The sequence below is a fragment of the Gymnoscopelus braueri genome (assembly GCF_963280865.1).
Source record: "Gymnoscopelus braueri genome assembly, chromosome: 5".
Taxonomy (NCBI): domain Eukaryota; kingdom Metazoa; phylum Chordata; class Actinopteri; order Myctophiformes; family Myctophidae; genus Gymnoscopelus; species Gymnoscopelus braueri.
Window position 1 is genome coordinate 15,809,387 of NC_137606.1, and position 20,554 is coordinate 15,829,940.

General features: G+C 41.7%; 1 protein-coding gene across 3 annotated transcripts in view; it reads right to left on the bottom strand.

Annotated features, from left to right (window-relative positions):
• Positions 1-17,145, bottom strand: part of usp2a (ubiquitin specific peptidase 2a) — a 60,059-nt gene extending 42,914 nt beyond the window's left edge. For 2 of the 3 annotated variants that reach the window (XM_080428600.1, XM_080428598.1), the window contains exons 1-3: positions 14,020-14,142; positions 12,603-12,717; positions 1-577 (exon numbers count right to left, since the gene is read on the bottom strand). The exon at positions 1-577 is cut by the window's left edge and continues 269 nt beyond it. In XM_080428600.1, the coding sequence (XP_080284726.1) occupies positions 1-511 (511 nt within the window). In that variant the 5' untranslated portion in view covers positions 512-577; positions 12,603-12,717; positions 14,020-14,142. Of the gene's footprint in view, positions 578-12,602; positions 12,718-14,019; positions 14,143-16,939 lie in introns of those variants that run through there. The other variant, XM_080428599.1, reaches the window with a different exon arrangement.
• Positions 17,146-20,554: the final 3,409 nt, after the last annotated feature.

Sequence of the window (20,554 nt, forward strand, 5' to 3'; positions counted from 1 at the left end):
AGAGGCCCAGGGCAGACAGGTCCCTGCTCAGGTCGCTCTGGGACACAGACTTGCGTCGGAGTGAGATACTAGAAGCCGCCGGCGAGGAGGAGAGGTAGCTGGGCTGGGCAGAGGACGAGGAGGAAGAGTAGGAACTGTAGCTGGAGTAGGCCGACCCCCCGCTAAGCCCCGATCCTAGGTAGCTCTTGATGGGGGTACGGCTCAGGCTCTCGCTGCGGCGGCTGCTGATGCTGCTACTGCTGCTGCCGAGGATGTCGGTGCGGGGGACGGTCCGGCCCCGGTCCGGCTCCGACGAGGTGCTGTAGTTGCGGGCGCGGGCCGCCGAGCCGCTCAGGTAGCTGGAGGAAGAGTAGCCTGAGGTGGAGGAGGAGGTGGGCGACTTATAGGAGGACAGTTTGTCCCGCTCGCCATAGGAGCTGAGGCCCGGCGTCAGGGAGGAGCCATAGGAGCTGTAGTGGCTGGTGTAGGAGGAGCCGGTGTAGCGCTTGGCTGTGGAGGAGACGCGGGACATCGTGCTGCTGCTGGGTTCTGCTCAGCCACCGGAGAGGGACCGCCTCTGGAAGAACACATCGACTGACTGCAGGAGGGACAGACATGGGCTCAGTATGAGTTCAACAACAGAATCAGTAAATAAGTGTGATTTATACTTTGTAGTATAAAGGTGTTGCTTAACGACAATAGGTGATCTACTAGCTTGTGCACCGTTGTACCGTATTCTCGCCCCCACAACACCATCATACGATGCTGTATAAATGAAGCATTACAGTATATTATGAGTATACAGTACATCGATTTTTCTCATTTCTTATTGTAGAGCACGTTAATGTGTTATTAAGAATATTAAATTGTTCAAAAAACGTCAGTTCTTTGAACTACCATCAGTGACTACCATCAGTGACTACCATCAGTGACTACCACCTGGGCTCCATCTTGGAGGCAAACCTCTCTGGTTACAAAAACGCAGAAAAAGTGATCAAAAATGTCAACCAAACAACACGCTATTTGTGGAGGATTGATCGCCTAGTCAGTAAGAATACTCTGAAGATTCTTGCAGGGGCCCTCATTCAAGGTCATTATGATTATGCATGCACTTCATGGTATCACAACACCTCCAAGGCCTTAAAAACAAGGCTCCAAACATCCCAAAACAAACTTGTAAGGCTACTTCTTGGCCTCAATCACAGAACCCATCTAACCCCTGCTCATTTTGCTAGGATTGGATGGCTTAGGGTTGAGGACAGAGTACAGCAACTTGCTATGGGCCTGGTCTTCAAGATACACCACAACATTGGGATCCCCCTGTATTTGTCAAAATACTTCCAAAATGTTAATGCAGTCCATGATCATAACACCAGAGGCAGCTCCACGGATTATGTTCAACCCAGATTTGGCTCAACTAAGGGTATGAACTCGTTCTCATGCTATTCAACAAAAATGTGGAATGCCCTACCAAAAGGAGTAAAGGAGTGTAAAACCCTACTCACTTTCAAAACTGCCCTAAAGATACACCTTCAGGAGGCTGCAATTCGAAAATGGCCCCTGTCTAAGTCTTAACCTACCCCCCCCTACCCCCCCCCCCCCTCCTTCATTTTCATCTTTTGTATATATATATATATTTTTTTTCTCTCGTCATACCAGTAACCTGAAAGCTGATTGTATGACATTCTGTATAGTAGTGTGTATATCTGCCTGCCTCTTATATTTCATCATGATTTGTGTGCATGGGGTTCTCATCTTAAACAAGCTTAGTGCTTAATGAGGGTTTCCAGTTTAGTAGACCTTGTATTGTGAATTTGTACTTCCATGTACTGTTATGTACTGTCATGTACTATTCTCATGTCTTTCTAAATAAACTACATCAATCAATCAATCAAACCATTTGTTCTAATTATGGAATTTTACAATAATGTAATCATGTAAATGTAAAGTATATCAAACAGAAAACCTATAGACCAAATCATCATAACATCACCACAACCAAAAATGTATGTGCGGGTAGATTTCCGCCACCGTCGGATTGGAGCAGTATTATTCTTATTTCAGGAAGAACAGGACACTTATGATATTGTTATTGACTATTAGAAATACAGTATTTTGTTCTAAATATCCACAGGTTGACAAACTAGACATAGCTAATGTTCTTGACACTTTGTTTTATATTCTGAAAACGTCCATAGACATTCTACCCGGAAATACCTGTTTGTTTACAAACATTCAAACATTCTGATCAGGTCTATAGAATTCCAAAAAGCAGACAATGTTCTGCTCACTATGAGCTACGCTAGAGGCTGATTCAATCTTGAGTAGCAAATAGTACACAAATAGTACACAAGTTATATGATTTGACTGTTTGACAAGAAAATAAAAGACTTTGTCAAAGTCATTAAAAGAAAACACACTAGAGCTAAAAAGAAAGGCTGAGATCCTCGTGGTAGCTCTCATTTCTAGGTCTGTAGTCCACCAATTCAAGTATACTGTACCGTATATGCACTGCAGGGCAGTTAATGCTAAGGTAGCTTTGTTGTGTTTCAGTACTTTGGTAAGATATTACTGGCTTCATTGGTTGGTATATAATTGGCTGAGCCCTTTCATGCTCATCATACAACGCATTCTCAGTTCTCACTCCCAACTCATCAGATATTGACATCTGGGCAACATTTGCCCGAACGTTCAATGCATGTTGACGAGGACTGTATTCATTACATATTACAACTATATCCGTATGCAAATAGAATGCTGGCACACTGCTTAGCATGGGCACTTGCTCAGCTGGTGCCACACAGGGCTCAAATCCACTTCTGACGGCGCGCCTGTCTTGTTGTGATTAGTTTTGAGCCCGTTTTCAATGGCAACAACGCACACTACTTCTTTTTTACATCCTCATTCCATTGTCAGTCAAATGACTCTGACTACCTACAGTATGAACGTTGAAAGGTGCTGCTACTGGGGTACCCACTAGTACATTGACCCAGTGACACCGAAAGGGGTCCTGACCAAGCGGCAAGTTGCCCCAGAGAATGAACCCTTCTTCATGAGAAATAGTAGCCTATTATTTACATAAATAAGAAAGGGTGGCCTTTCTTCTAGCACCACCCTTAGGCCAAAATGTCAACTTTGCACACAAGATATCTCAAAATCGAATGGGCAGATTCAGATTGTCTTGACAGAGTGTTGTCTGGACCGTCCAACACTTGGAGCCCAAAGAAAATGTCTACCTGGGATGTTAGGAGCAGCATAAGGGCCACTAGCAGGCTTTGTCTTGTTTCACTCTCATCCATGTGCTCATGAATTGGTGTTGCAGCAGCAGTGTTCAAAACACAATAGTCGGTGGTGTTAAGTAACTAAGAACATTTACTCAAGTGCTGTACTTAAGTACACTTTTGAGGATTTTTTTCTTTACTGTAGTATTTCCAATTTGCAATACTTTTACTTCTACTCCACTACATCTCAGAGGCAAATATTGTACTTTTACTCCACTACAATTATTTGAAAACTTGAGTTACTAATTACTTTGTAGATTTTGAATATTAGTTTAAAACACACCAACCACTTCAGCCCTAAATATATTTCAGCTATTTGAAAATAGCAGATCTACAAGCTCACAATGCGTTTCGATGCAACGCATTGTGAGCTTGTAGATCGGCTATTTTCAAAAGATTTTTTATACATTTTGAACTTGTGAAATGGGACATTCTGCACAATGAGTTATTTTACTTTTGGTACATTTTGATACCAATACTTTTGTACTTTTACGCAAGTAAATTTTGAATTCCGGACTTTTGCTTGTAACAGAGTGTGAAAGAAATGACACAATGTCATCAGTATGCTGTCCAGAGGAGTCTGAGATAGCATGTATTGGATCTCTGCCCACACAGCATCTCTAACACTAGCCAGCATGCTTACTGACACACTACAAAGCATGCATGACTTGCTGATGTATCTGTGATGCACAGTGCAGCATCTTACGCCAATCCTTTACATCCCTACTGGGACTTGGAGCATGGAGGCGAAAACTGTCTACAGCTGATGCAGTAATGGAATGATATTGTGTGTGGAACAAGTTACTTTCATATTCACTGAATTGTAGGACAATACTCAGAGGAAATGTATATAGAGGTTAACTTAAGACTCTCTGCCAGCCTACAATTTTCCTCTTCCCCGCTTTCCAAGATGGCCGATGTGGGGTTTGATTCTCTATCAGCTCTCTTACTACTGCCTTGATAAATTATAAGTAGAGTTAAAGTTAAATAAAAGTTAAACAATTGTACAGATTATTCTGTCTCTTTCAGAAAGTAGACCAAGCCTACAGTATTTGTGGCAGGTGGCAGTGTGGGGAATCAACACCTGCTACAAAGCCACATGCTGGCCGGTTTTGGCAGATGGCTTTGAAGTTTGAGGACTCCACCAGCCACTAGGCAGGTGTTTTAAAAATGTATATATATTTTTGGGGGGCTTTTTCTGCCTTTATTGATAGGAACAGTAGACTGACAGGAAATGGGGAGAGAGATGGGGGGGTGACACGCAGCAATGGTCGTCGGATCGTGAGTTGACCCCGCGACACGATGTCAGGCTGGATTACCAGCCTAGCTGCCCAGACGGTTACGCCAACCGTCCGGGCTTAGGCAGGTGTTTTTTAAGTTATGGAAGTGGTTCAAAAAAGACATTCACTGTCTTTTTTTCATTTTTTGGCAGCCAGTGTCGCAGGCCGAGTAAAACCTTAGTTTCCTACACGGCATCTTATACTGAGAAACTTTCTGTCTGCCCAACACCTATTATTTCTGTCTCTCTCTGTGTACAATGACATACATGTGAATATGATGTGTCCCACAGTCCCATGGCTGTAATGGGAGAGTTGAATGTTAGAGGTTAGGCTGCTGGGTATAGTGGGGCAAGCAGGCAGCACAGTCTATTCCTGTGTCGACTTATAGGCAGAGACAGGCTCTTGTTCACAACGCAGCGCAGCGTCTGAATAAATAAAAGTATCTGGTGTTGTTTATGCGTGTTAGGTTCAGTGGGGGAGGCTCCTATTTCTCTCTCTCTCTCTCTTTCTCTTCTAATCTCTCTCTCCCCCATCCTCTCGCTCTCTCTCAGTTCCCTATATCCTCTCTCTCAGTGTGCCCTCCCTTCCTCTCTTCGCTCTCTCTCCCAGTGTCTCTACTTCTCCTTAAAGTACCTCTGTTCCCTGCTCCCTCCATCCCTCTCTTACCATAGAGGCTTATCAATAATTCAAGATATGGATGTGGAGTCGGCAGACAGGCAGGAGGCCGACGAAAACACTACTGCTCTGCACAGGCTGTGAAGCACTGCAGGGGCTAATGCTAAGCTAGGCTAACAATATCAACAAACCTGTAGCTACTGCCTCAATGTATTTTCATAACTTAATGAAAGAGTCGAGGAAACACTGAGAAAGTTAACTATTAAAACTAAAAAGTAATATCTTGATCTGACCGTAGCAGTCATATGCTAGCTCATAGTTGTGTCGACTGTTTTTTTTGGCACAGTTCAGTGAATCCTGCATTGACTACTGAGTAAGTGCACTGTGCGGTACAGCTAGCAGTGGTGTAAAGTAACTAAGTACATTTACTCAAGTACTGTACTTAAGTACAATATTGAGGTATTTTTTACTTTACTTAAGTATTTCCAATTTTCTGTACTTTTACTTCTACTCCACTACATCTCAGAGGCAAATATTGTACTTTTACTCCACAATTATTTGAAAACTTTAGTTAGAAGTTACTCAGTACATTTTGATTACTATTACAAAACATACATTAACCACTTCAGCCCTACAGTAGATACATTTTTTGGCCATTCGAAAATAGCCGATCTACAAGCTCATTGTGAGCTTGTAGATCTGCTATTTTCAAAAGATTGTTATACATTTTATACATTTGAAACTTCTGAAATAGGACATTCTGCATAAGGAGTACTTTCTACTTTTGGTACTTTAAGTACATTTTGATGCCACTACTTTTGTACTTTTACTCAAGTAAATTCTGGAATTTTACTTGTAACAGAGTATTTCTACATTGCAGTAGGCCTATTGATACTTTTAAATGTGAGTACTTTTTCCGCTGATCAGTCACATTGCTACATTATAGTAGCTCAGTAGCATATGTTGTTGTTAGTTCTAATTCTAAAACGCAGATACTTTACACAACCTGGCAACACAGAAAATCTTTACAATCTCCATGGTTTCAAGGTGGGCATCCAAGATTAGTCACCAATTCAGTATTCAACCAAATGTGAAATATGGTCACAATCTCCTCTTCTGTTCTGACCATTAAATAATGTCCAGAAAAGTGTTTCTTGCAGACCATTGTGATGTCACAGTGAAGTTGACCTTCGACATTTTGGACACAGAATGTCATAATTTTATCGTATTTGGCATTTGTGTGAAATGTTAATTAGCGTATGAATTCTTAAGTTATGACCAAAGACGTGTTATGTGAAGTCACAGTGACCTTGACCTTTGACCACCAAATTCTAGTTAGTTCATCCTTGAGCCAAAGTGGACGTTTGTTTTCCAGAATGGGACGGACGGACGGACGGACAGAAGGACGGACGGACGGACGGACAACATTGCCTCTGGAGACATAAAACATTTAGTTTTACTAATGCTGAAGGGAGGGCGCTGAAGTGAGTGAATTTGTATGCTTTACTTTTAAAAGCACTTAAGACTTATTTTATGCATCGTGGTACGCAGTGAAAATAGTCGATCTATAAGGTCACAACTCATCGCAGTGACACGTTGTGAGCTTGTAGTTCAGACAGATAACTCACGAATAATTTGAACCAATATTTTATTATGAATGTGAATACAAGTGTGGATATAATAATTTATCTTGGCGTTCAGGCTCTGCAACATTTTTCTCCCTGCTCAACACAATCATACAGCCGTCATTAACCATTAAGAGCAGGGAGATAGATACATGTATACCATAACATAACAACCCCCCATGGGGAACAGAACCAATAGCAGAGCCCACTGGTGGTGCTGGGGTGGTGGTGGGAGTAAACAGTTGCATACCAACAGACCAGGGGACAAATGACAGCAGAGAATGAACGAAGACTTGAGGTGAGCTTAAATAACCCGCTGATTGGTCAGCTGATGTCACGTCAGCTATGACGTATGGTCTGTGTAATAGCGTTGTAGTAAGCTCCGTATGCGCCCGCATAACCGCAGTGTGTAACCTCTCTAGTATATACTGCCTGAACTAACTCGCAGGCTATGTATAATATCTGCTATTTTCACAGTTTTTGAAATGTATTAGAAAATGCTTACTTTTTCAAATCCATGAATTTGAAAAGAAAGAAACACAGGCTGTTTAATTTCTGCAACACTGATTCACTGAATACTAGCTAAACAGGTCTTTCCCAGAAGAAGGGAGTATGCTTGTACATCAGTCAGACTTTCAGAGAGCCTTGAATCCTGAACTACTGTACAACACCTTCGGCTATTAGCCTAAAACTGCCTAACTGCCTTGTCCATAGACAGTTTATTTTTTACAGCTGTCTTCTTGTCAGAAGCCCAGTGTACACTACAGCTTAGTGAAACAAGCTTGGGCTAGTCTGGTGGGCAAACTATTATGAAGGAAATGCAAACAAGAACACATACCTGTGGGAGTGCATAACAATATGGACATGAGAGATGGATAAGAGCATTGGGAAATGTATATATAACTTCTAATACGGTTAGAATGTATACAATGTATCCGTGGAAACACATACACAATAAGGCTTGGCGTAGTCATGGACTCAGACCTGAATTTCAACAGCCACATGAAGGCAATTGCAAAGTCAGCCTATAATCACTTTAAGAATACATCAAGGATTAAAGTAGTTGGGTCTCAGTGGGATTTGAAAAAACGTATTAAAAAAATGATAATCGAGACAGCTGCAGTTGATTCAGAACGCTTCTGCTCGAGTCCTTGCTAAGACCAAGAAAGTGTATCAATATCACTCAAGCTCTCAGATCTTTATGCTGGTTTCCTATCTGAAAGATTATTCATCTAAAATGACAACTGTAGGTTTAGAAAGCATTGAATAGTTTAGGGCCAATTGATCTTCTGCTATGTTATGAACCATCCAGACATCTGGGACAGGTCTGCTTTCTGTCAAAAATAAATGTGGAGAAGCAGTGTTCAGTTTTAATGCACCACATATCTGGAACAAACTCACAGAAAACTGCCATTCTGTTACATCTTTCAGTTCTTTTAAATCAATGCTGACGACTTTTCTGTTTGCCGCTGAAAAAAAAAAGTTTAATTGTATTCAAATGTCCTTTTATGGTGTGTTTCTTTTGCACTTTGTCTTAATACTTTCTTACTGTTAATGTTTTGTGTAGAGCGCATAAATTGCCTTGTTGATATGTGGGAGTGCAAATAAACTTGCCTTGCACGCACACACACATGCACTCTCTCTTGACTACCCTGCATTTTCAGCGTCCCTTGAGGTAATACCAATGGTAGTTACCATAGCTACCATGGCAACAAACTGCATTTGTTTGCTCACTACCAATGCAAAAAAGCCTTAATAGTACGAGTAGTGTATTCCAACACAGCTTAGCCCTGTGTACTGCTGTCAGGGCAATAGCCTGATGTCCGATTCCATTTGCCTCCTTATAGAGAACTACTAGAAAAATGAAACTTTTTGCTATGCAGACTGGATAGCACTGGGACAAAATATCATATTTTACTAAGCATAAGATGCAGTGGTGTAAAGTAACTAAGTATATTAAGTACTGTACTTAAGTACAGTTTTGAGGTATTTGTACTTTACAGGAGTATTTCCAATTTCCAATACTTTTACTTCTACTCCACTACATCACAGAGGCAAATATTGTACTTTTACTCCACAACAATTATTTGAAAAATGTAGTTACTAGTTACTTTGCAGATATAAATCATTACATTATAAAACATCCATCAACCACTTTAGCCATATTTTATACCTAGGCTATTTGAAAATAGCCGATCTACAAGCTCACAACACGTGTAGAGCTTGTAGATCTGCTATTTTCAAACATTTTAGTATTTTTACTTTTGATACTTTAAGTACATTTTGATACCATACTTTTGTACTTTTACTCAAGTAAATTTTGAATTCCGGACTTTTACTTTTATTTTAAGTAAAATATTTGAGTACTTTTTCCACCACTGATAAGATGGAATGACAATAGAGAATAGAACAGAACAGAATGTTTTTAGTTGTTAAAATTAGGAGTGCAACAGTTACTCGATTTAATCAATTATAAAACATAATTGATGTTAATAGAATAGCAAATAATTGTAGATCTACAAGCCCACAAGTCGTTGCGATGAGCTTGTACATCTTCTATTTCCGCACAACACTGTTGTACGACAAAGTATAAAAGAGGGCTTAAGTGGTTAATCAGACTAATTGATTTAGTACTAAAATGTTTGAAAATAGCAGACCTACAAGCGGTGCGATGCGTTGTGAGCTTGTAGATCGGCTATTTTCAAATAGCCTAGGTAAAAAATAGGGCTAAAGTGGTTAATGTATGTTTTATAATGTAATAATTTATATCTGCAAAGTAACTAGTAACTAAAGTTTTCAAATAATTGTAGTGGAGTAAAAGTACAATATTGAAAATTGGAAATACTCCGGTAAAGTAAAAGTACCTCAAAGTTGTACTTAAGTACAGTACTTGAGTAAATGTACTTAGTTACTTTACACCACTGCATTTAACATAGTTAATTACCAGAATACCACATGTGTGTATTGGACTTCATCAGATTTATTACAGAACACGCTGTGCCCTCATTTACTCCTCTCCCATTAGCAACAACAGCCAATCTCAAGTGTGTGCTACGGATCGGTGCGTGTGTGTGTGTGTGTGTGTGTGTGTGTGTGTGTGTGTGTGTGTGTGTGTGTGTGTGTGTGTGTGTGTGTGTGTGTGTGTGTGTGTGTGTGTGTGTGTGTGTGATGACGCAGCCTCCCACACTGACATACCCAGGGGGTGACATTGCATAGAGAATGTAGAATCAGCATGGACACTCAGGGGTGCTTTAATGTATGTTCTCTCCTGTACGCGTGCACACACTCGTACGTGTGTGTGTGTGTGTGTGTGTGTGTGTGTGTGTGTGTGTGTGTGTGTGTGTGTGTGTGTGTGTGTGTGTGTGTGTGTGTGTGTGTGTGTGTGTGTGTGTGTGTGTGTGTGTGTGTGTGTGTGTGTGTGTGTGTGTGTGTGTGTGTGTGTGTGTGTGTGTGTGTGTGTGGAGAAAGGGCATGTAGAAATGCTGTGCTGTTGTGAACTGGGGATACATTTACTGTTGCTGAGTCAATGCAGTTTCAAGGCCTGAGTAGTGTGTTTTATACCAGTGATTACGCTCTGCTGCTGATTCCCTGTAGACAGAGACGAGGCAGCGGATATCCAACAGAGGTAGAAGACACAAGCACACTAACATCTAAAAGGCCTAGTCTAGCAATACATTTGGCAAATGAGCTCTTTAACCACTTAAGTACCCTATATACTGTACTAAATTGACTGGATTCCCCCTCTGCTATACTAGGCCCCCTCCTGTTTTCTCTCTACACTACATATGTTGTCCGAAAACAGCTGATCTACAAGTTCTTGTAGATCAGCTGTTTTCGCTAAATGTACGCCCCCAGAATAGGGAGGCTGCATGGCTCTAATGACTGTTGTGTGATGGGAGGACTGGTAGCAGTTTAATCTCACCGTTACCCAAACAGCTCAACTGACAATTTGGGGAAGTTGTAAAGTGTGGTTATCCTCAACACAATATTGTGCATTGGAGTCAGCATGGGAATCCAGGGGGAAAGAAAACAGAAGGCTGACAGGGCTTCTGCTCATAGTGGATCGCGTTGGAAATCAACATGTAGGCTATTACGGGGGCTCTGAGCTGGACTGTGTTTGGCCTGGTCTTACAGGCAGCTATATTTACCCTGAAATGTGAGCAGATAAGAGGCTGTTGGTGTCTGTGAGGGCCATACTGACGCCTCTGACATCCCTTTCTGCTGGACTCAAAAAGACGAACCCACCGCGAGAGTTTTTCATAGGCTAATTCACAGTAGACAAACTACTTTAGGCTATACTAACACAAATAAAAAATAATTTTGTGCAATGATGATAATGCAGTGCAATGATCAGTGGTCAACAACCGGGTGCATGTTTGAATCTGCTGCTATAATGTAACTAGATAACTAACCGTCAGTCCAAGGAATCCAACAGCACATTACTCAAGACCAGATCAAATTCAACTAGGCTGGCTGTTGTTGTTTTTTCCACCTGATTACACCACGAAACACCGTTCACAGGCAGAGAGGAACAATCTAATGGTCCAATGAGGAGAGAAGACGGCATGTTTCAACAATTAAATATTTCATATTTCATATTCATTTTAAATTACCTTCTGAAGGAAACCTCCAGTTATAATCACACTGGATAGGAAGTATTCATCATAACGTTGCTGTCGGGTGGAAACCTTGTATATCCAAAACCGTTCCTTTTTTATTGTTATTTCAAAAACATTTTAAAATAGTGAAAATAGCAGATCTACAATCTTCACAACGCATCACGTTGTGATGCGTTGTGAACTTGCAGATCTGCTAGTTTCACTACTTTCATGTGACACGCTAGTATGATGAAGTAGGGCATTCATTTACAAAAACTAAAAGTTGAGATACGGAGATACTAGGTTTCTGCCCGACAGCGACGATAACCACCATCTGTTGGAGACTCAGATGAGAAGCCATCAGGTCCGACCGACCTGGAAAAGGACGAACGCTGTGGGCTACATTGATTCATTACCCAGACCTCTGCAGTTAAGTGGCTTGATTCGTTATTCATTGAGCCAATCGTTTGCTCAATTAGACACCATTACTATTTTAAACAGCTATCAGTCTTTGTTAAGTTATGGTGAGGTGGTGGTCGGGGGGGGGGGGGGGATTAATAGGCATAGGAGAGCAATATTTCACTGTTGTAGAATCATTTAGCTAGACACGCCCACCCAACCACACTCACACGCACGCACGCACGCACGCACGCACGCACGCACGCACGCACGCACGCACGCACGCACGCACGCACGCACGCACGCACGCACGCACGCACGCACGCACGCACGCACGCACGCACGCACGCACGCACGCACGCACACACACACACACACACACACCATAGCCGAATCGTCCACATCCTTGAACAGTCAACTCTGCCATAGTGCTAAAATGTAACTACTGTGTAAACAATGTCATGATAATACAGATAAATGAGATAATATGTCTAAAAATACCAATGTGAAATGGCACTGCTCTAATGCATTGCTGCATTCCGTTTTTGCCAATGGGAGTATCAAAAGGCTCTTGCATTCTTGGAGCATGTGCTCAGTACTGTGATCATCAGCCCCACGGAAACAACTGGATCTCACCTCACCGCCTGGGCTGCAGTGGCTGTGGGGTTGACAGTGCACTGCGTGTGCCCATGTGTGTGTGTGTGTGTGTGTGTGTGTGTGTGTGTGTGTGTGTGTGTGTGTGTGTGTGTGTGTGTGTGTGTGTGTGTGTGTGTGTGTGTGTGTGTGTGTGTGTGAGAGAGAGAGAGAGAGTTACAGCTCTCTTACCTGCTGTATGTGTAGTTATGTCTCTCAGTCCCAGAAGACAGTGATGGTGTTGAGGCAGCACATCCTATTCCAGCTACCCCACAGTCATACACAGAGGTATAGATACTGGTCACACCTAGACACGCACGCGCACACGCACACACGCACACGCACACGCACACACACACAGGGAACACAATATATACACATCAACCTATACATATAAGCTGAGGCTGAGAGAGCCTTTAATATATCAGTTACAGTAGCTTCTGTCTGGGTGCCACAGGATCCTACACCAGACTGTACATTTATCTGAGACTTTACTTGAGAGATCATTGTAATCCGACAAACTACAACTATCAAATCAAGCATTTGCATTCTTATCAAGTATCCTAAGTATGCTGTTGAACAGAAGCTACCACATTTTTTGTATATCCTATCGTCGCTGTCCAAAACGGTTACTTTTCAGGATTCAAAATCAAAAACAGCAAAAGTAGCAGATCCACAAGCTCGAAAGGCGTTTCGAGCTTGTAGATCTGCTACGTTTGAAGCTTTTGTGTGACGCAGTAGAATGATCAAGTAGGGACATTCATTTATGAAAATAACGAGTTAGAATATGGGGATAAGAGGTTTCTGAAAGACAGCAACGATAGTGCCTGAGGATCAATGGGGTCAAAGCTGGCATAGATTGACATGCATAGAATCAAAGAAGCGAGAGCTCCACGTTGTGCTGTCTCCCATAGCGAACTGTTTCACTTTACAGCAGGGCTCAGCATAAGTAAGGCCAAGCCAGCGTACAGGACAGGCCACCAGTCAACAAGTTCTCCGGATTTCATGTCCGACTATAAAAGATTGATGAAGCATCCTTCAGCCCGTATTATCAAATACGTAGTTAGTTGGGCATATCGTGAAGCTTATAAAACTTGATTCAACGTCACATACCTTCATTTCACAGACTTTGCATCAAAGCTCATACCTCGCCGCAACGATCCAAACAAAAACATGCCTTCCATTACCCAGCAGCAATTTTATAAACCACAACACCCATGACTTATTGGCTCCAACAACGGAATGAACGGATACATGCTAACACACTCCTCATTCTAGAAACATCTAGAACATTTCTTATTAATACAACGTTCGCCTGTCTTCCAATCCATCATCCCCTTCCTGTTAAGGTGTAGCCTACAGCTGAGCAAATAGTCCATGGACACACACACACACACACACACACACACACACACACACACACACACACACACACACACACACACACACACACACACACACGTACGCACAGACACACACACACACACACACACACGCGGGCACACACGCGGGCACACACGCACGCACACAGCAGGCAACTGACAGCAGGTCACCTAAAAAAGAACACAGGTAAGAAGAGTGGCAGGTAAACGGCCGTGTGAAAGCTCACCCTGGTAGTTCTGACGGACAGAAGAGTGACGGCGGGGACGCAGGGTGCTACTTGGGAGGTTGCTGGGCCCCAGAGTGAGAGGAGAGGAGCCAGGGAGGGATTGTATGAAAGCACAGCCAGGCCAGCCCCAGAATGCCACAGATCACATTACAGAGCCAGTAAATATAGCAGTCGCCTATGACCTCTGCAGGTCACTCAACACTCTGTGGCATTCATTGGCTCTTAAAGGACTAGCATTAAGGCTTTTTATAGGACGGCGCGCTGGCTAAGCAGCAAGCCACAAGAGCAGGTAGGAATCTCCCTGAGAAGAAAAGTCTGGCTAAGATGCCATGCGGATCATCTGTAGCATAATTCCAATAACAGAACATGTAGCTACGGTATAATCACAGAACATGTAGCTACGGTATAATCCTCAGCGTCAAAGTATCGATGTATCTAATCTCTGAGAAAGTATACAAATGGAACCAAATGGACCCTTTTAGAGTTAAATTAACACTGGTCATTTTACTGTTTACTGCAGTGGTTCTCAAAGTAGATCTCAGGGACTCTCTGGGTTCTATATTGACCCTTACAAGTATGTAACTCTGACAGTATACAAATGGGACCATTTGTATACTGTCAGAGTTAAAGGTTCTATGACATTCATTTTCACTTTTTTTTATTATTTTTTTGGTTCTATGACCTCAATTACACCCCAAAAATCTGAACTTTGAACATTCAGTGGATTTTCTGTGGTCTGGGGTTTTCTGAATAATTAGGCTGAAAAGTAATCTGAGCTTGGCCCTTCGGCAGTGAGGTCACAGCCGATTAATCCCGCCCAATCCCGGAGGGGGGGGGGGGGGAGCAGAGGCGATGATTGACAGGCAAAATCCCTCACCAGCGACACCCGCAGGCAAAGATTTATTTTTTCATTGCAGTTGAAAAGGCTTTAGAAATGTGAGAGAAAAACACCTGCCATGGATCAATGGAGTGGATTTTTTTGTTAAAACTTTCTATACACGTTTGAAGGACCATGACAAAGACTTTTAATGTGTGGTAAAACTGAATGTCATGAAACCTTTAAGGGGAGACCTTGAAATGTAAAAGTTTGAGAACCACTGGTCGACTACTGCACACCTTTCCCCCCTGTTTGGTCCAGATACAGTTGACTGTTATACTATAGCTATGGGGAAAACAGTTGACGTCAGGGACAACACAATGGAAAGAGAGGGAGAACTGGTAGGCTGGTTTGATGGTCTCGGTCGGGGGGGATAACGTTACAGGACAGAGGCTTGAGAGGGAAACGTGATGACACTCTGAGAGAGGAGAGAGAGAGAGAGAGAGAGAGAGAGAGAGAGAGAGAGAGAGAGAGAGAGAGAGAGAGAGAGAGAGAGAGAGAGAGAGAGAGAGAGACCCACAACAGCCAATGAATGCAATCTGGTGGTGGTCGCGGTTTATACATCATGTATAATACTTGACTCTGATTTCCTCACGAGGACACAATAACCTAAGATAATGTGGCAAATGCCTGTCTGTCCCCTTCTATAGGGATGAATACTATTGGCGATTAGATAACCGCTCAGTCCCCGGGCACACGCACGCTGCTGCTGGACGGTAACGGGAGCGCGCACTGTGACAGTGCGTGAAAGTAAAGGGGAGGGGGGCGGGGCAGAGAAGGGGATTTCTTCTCAAACACTAAACCTGTTTATAAAACAAAAATAATTGACTGCGGTGGAGAGGAACGGCCGTGTAGAAAGTTGGCCGCGCGGATCTATTAGGATCTTCTCGGTTAACGTTAGTTAACGGTAGTTAACGTCTAACGGTAGTGAAGCGATCAGGTACTCTCCTCTGCAGCAGTGAACTGCATTCGCCAGTGATAGTGTTGCCAGGTTATGCAAGAGAAACAAGCAACCAGGTCTAGGAAAACAGGCCCAAAAGAAGCTACTCAGTGATTCTCAACCTGTGGGTCAGGATTTTCTTTCTTTTTGGGGGGTGACAGTGACAGATGACAGTGAAGTGACAACCCCCCCCCCCCCCCAATGTATTACTTGCATGGCAAGTAATAAACAAACTATACTGTAAAACTGGTCAAACATTGGCCAAATTGTCAAATAATATAACAAAGAGCCAAGCCGTTGCGAGGCGTTGTGAGCTTGTAGATCTGCTATTTTCACAATATTCATCTGTGGAACCGAGTCGAACGAAATTGAATGCCTCAACTCCTACATTCCAAGAGCTTATGAGGGTGGTCCCCGGAGTTCTAAAATGGTTATTTTGGAAGGTCCCTAGTTCAAATATGATTATTTTGGGGGGGTCCCCAGTTCAAATATGATTATTTTGGGAGGTCACGGCCTGAAAAGGTTGAGGAGGACCACTAGGCTATGAGCCCTTTAAACCTATACATCGGCTATTTGAAAATAGCAGATCTACAAGCTCACAATGCGTTGTGAGCGTATAGATCTGCTATTTAAAAACATTTATATTGAAGAAAATGTGAATTAAAAGAAAAAACATTTTAACAACACAAATCTTGTATGCAGGGTCCCTGATAGGGGGGTCTTTGATTGATTGATTGATTGAATACTTCATTAACAGTTTGCAAAAAAAGCACAGCAAGTACAGTTTAATACAAATACAAGGATAGAACCCAAGAAAGCATTATGGCTTGTTTCCATTGGGGATCCTGTGTATTCAATTCATTGAATACACAGGACCCCTGTGTACCTCTGCAGACAAATATATATTAATTTGGGGGTCCTTGACATGAATATATTTGAGAAACACTAGTTTAAACAACATTAGGAAACCAGCTTTAGAAACCAGCCCCCAAACCAGCCCCCCAAAAAACGCAACTACAAATATTCACAAGCAACTTCACAGAAAAACAAGCCCAACGTCGCTTATAATAAGCGGACATGGCAACCCTGGTTTATCCACTCACCCCGCAGTTGCAGATCATCCCGAGCCGAGCGGAGGGAGCTGTCAGTCGGTCAGCAAAAAAAATACACACAAAAAAAGATCCAAAAGTAGCTTTGTGAGTGACTCGTTGTCTAATCTAGAACACAACTTTGCACCTGCTGTCAGTCAGTCATGTACCTTCATCTCAACAGAAGTCGTTGCTGTCCATTCCAGCCACCATGGCCTCTCTTGCAGTTCCAGAGTTTTAATAGCAACCAAGTAACGGTTCTTTTTCTCTTTAACGTCTGTGACGTCAGTCCAGAGAAACAAACCTCTCTGATTGGTCTGGTCTGCTAAACAAACGTCACTACCGGACCGCCTACCACCAACGTTGCCATGTCTGCTTATTATAAGCGACTTTGGGCTTGTTTTTCTGTAAAGTTGCTTGTAAATATTGGTACGGGTAGCCAATTATAGTAGATTTGCTCATTTTGGGCTTGTTTCCAAATGTTGTTCAAACCAGTGGTTCTCAAACATTTTCATGTCAAAGACCCCCAAATTAATATGTAGTATTTGTCCGCAGAATGAAAACATTTTGTGCCAGAGACCCCCTATACCAGATTTGTGTAAATGGTGTTGTTAAGATGTTTAATTTTTCCACATCTATTTTCCAAGATTATTTTGGAAATAGTTTGAATAGTTTGAAGTGCGGCTTCTTTTGGGCTTGTTTTCATACACCTGGTTGCTTGTTTCTTTCGCAAAATCTGGCAACGCTGCCTACCACACCATCGCCTTGGTGACGAACGTAAACAGCTCGGATTAATTTCATTGAGGAAAAATAAGCTGCTGTTAAAAAAAAGAAAAGGAAAAAGAGAACAGGCTTTGATGGTAGGCCTACCTGAGCACATCAATGTAGGCTACCTGAATGCAGTGGTGTAAAATAACTAGTACTAAGTACTAAGTATTTTTTTTTACTTTACTGGAGTATTTCCAGTTTCTAGTACTTTGACTTTTACTCCACAGTTTGCAAATAGTAGGTGGTATGATGGTGCTAAAAGGATAACACGAAAAGCCCTGAGGGCTTACTGAGTGACAACAGTTAATCTGTAAAAAATAAATACAAAATACAAATGTTATCAAATAAAAATGGATAAAAAAGCTCACAGATCATTAAGCATTTTAATAGGGTTGTTCTTTAAGCAAATGAGTTAACAATTAAACCAACAAAACATGATATAATTTTTCTACAGGGCATTTTTATGTTGAACTGGAAGTTGAATGATTATTATAAGATAAGTTGTAAAACTTTTTTCATTACAACATCGGACAGACTTGTAAATTATAACCTTCAAATGGGTGATGGTAATAGATTGCCTGACCAAATAGATCCCAGTATGTTAGGACCTCCCAGAGTACATGCTCTGATGAGAAACAAATGACTGCTATAACTGTTTATCATTTTGATTCCAAAGACGCTACTTGAATTCTTCTGAAAAAAGGAATTTCACACAACGGAGGGAGACTGTCTTTTTATTAACATTCTGTAATGCATCTTTCTCTACATACAATGTCGGTATAGGAGAAAAATGACACCAGTCTACTTGTTTCTGTCTAGATTAGTGTTCAGTAGCCTTGTACACTCCTGAAAACAATTTGAAATACATGTTCACACTTACATAAATGCCACACAGATTAGAAACAGACAGTCCCATGTCATGTAGTTGAGTGAATTGATCAGCTTAAATAACTGGTGAAATGTGACCGACCTGGAATGGAACCTGGGTCACCTCCTGCAGGATGGATTCAAAACAGTCCCAAGGCAAATTGATTTCTAAATTGAAGACAGCTCTGGTACACAAATGCAACAGGCAGACCACCAGGCCACTGTGCACTTGCATTGAATATGCTGGCGGTAACAATTATCCATTGAGTGTTTTAGATTTACATACATTTTTGATTTACTGTAGCTGCCAGGTTCCTACTGGCTAAACACTGTTACAAGTAGACAACTGGCTTTGGCTCAAACCCTTTTGCCAATGCCGGTGGGTATATGTGGTGACGCAAACATGGAGGTTTGGAGTCGATAGGTTCCATTGCACCAAAACAGCTAAATCAATCACAGCAAAGGAATTCAAGTTTTCTTTTCTTTTCTACCAGGTCTGATGTCAAGTCATCCTGTTACACAAAATAAATTGGGCACAACATCAATTCCCTCTTCATCCACCCTGTCCCTTTGTGTTACAACAAGAGTACACGCAACGCAACGTTTAAAGAGTAAAGATCATGTGATGTGAATGGTATACCTGATTTTCTTTAAGTGGGTGTAAGATGGCTTAAAGATCACTTTAGGCTTATGGCAGGTTTGACAGCCACGAAGACAGCGACGGGATACTTTTCTTTTTTTAAATTATTCATAAATAAAACAGCAAAATTAAGACAACAGGGGAAAAAAACACAAGATAAGAAGAGCAGTCAGGATATTTAGAGTAGACACCGACTGTAAGCACCCTACATAGCGTACATAGAGCTAGTGGAAAGAAGATTGCATCGTTCTGTAAAACTACAGGCATGGTGTACACCTTTATCACACAAAAGAAACAAATGACATGCATGCCATAAATTAACTCATCCGAAAAGTTACTACACTCTACAGTTTTACACTTTAAACAAATGAGTCACATTAGTTGTCAGACACTATGAACAAACAATGTTCTCAGGACTGTCTGTGCCAGTACAACTCTGCAAGTTCTATGGCTGTGGTTCATGCTACAACAAAAATCTAGTTTAGAACTGCAATAAATAGGGAAATTGCACAGCAATGACTGAGTGAGGGGGGCAGGTACCAATGTCACAACCTCATTCAACTCATCTGTATCCAGTTAGCACATTTTTTCTTTTACTGAATCTGTTTACCATTGTGTTACAATACCGTCCTGTAATTATGCTAATATTCAAGTATAGCAGCAGTGATATAGAACAAACACTAGTAAGTTATCATAGGAGGGGATCTACTCTATCATCTACAATCATCCTCTCTACAGAGTGACGGTTGTCTAACGGAGGCCAAAACACACTGAGCGACAAGGAAATTCACTGAGTAGTCCAATTATGTAAAGATAAATATTCTAGTGTTAGTACTGTAAAATACAGTAAGCGACTTTTAGAGATATTACAATAATCATCAAAGTACAAATAAAACATACAACCCCGCCAGATATATAATTCCAGTCTCTAAATAAGTCTCTAAATAAGTTTTTGTACTATATTTCAATGTACCGTACACTTAAACTGATCATGGCTTTGACATACTGTATTTGCTGTTGAAGAACATAGCATAGGTTCTCTTAAAGCCTAAACTACACTTAATCGCATGCCGAAAATTACAGATTTTGGGCAAGCAACATCGTTATGCAACAAAGCATAAATTAGGCTCAACACTGAAGGCGGGCGTATTCATTAATAAATTATTACACATCTATCTCACATTAATAATATATAACAATAACGCATCGATGAACAATCTTTGGTGAGGAAAGGAATACTCTGCAGAATGAACTACAGTGGATCTGTAGGAAATGTAGATTACACTTGCTCTGGGCTGAGGAAACGCATAGAGGTATATTTCACCAACAAACTTTCATGAACACTATCGGTAGAT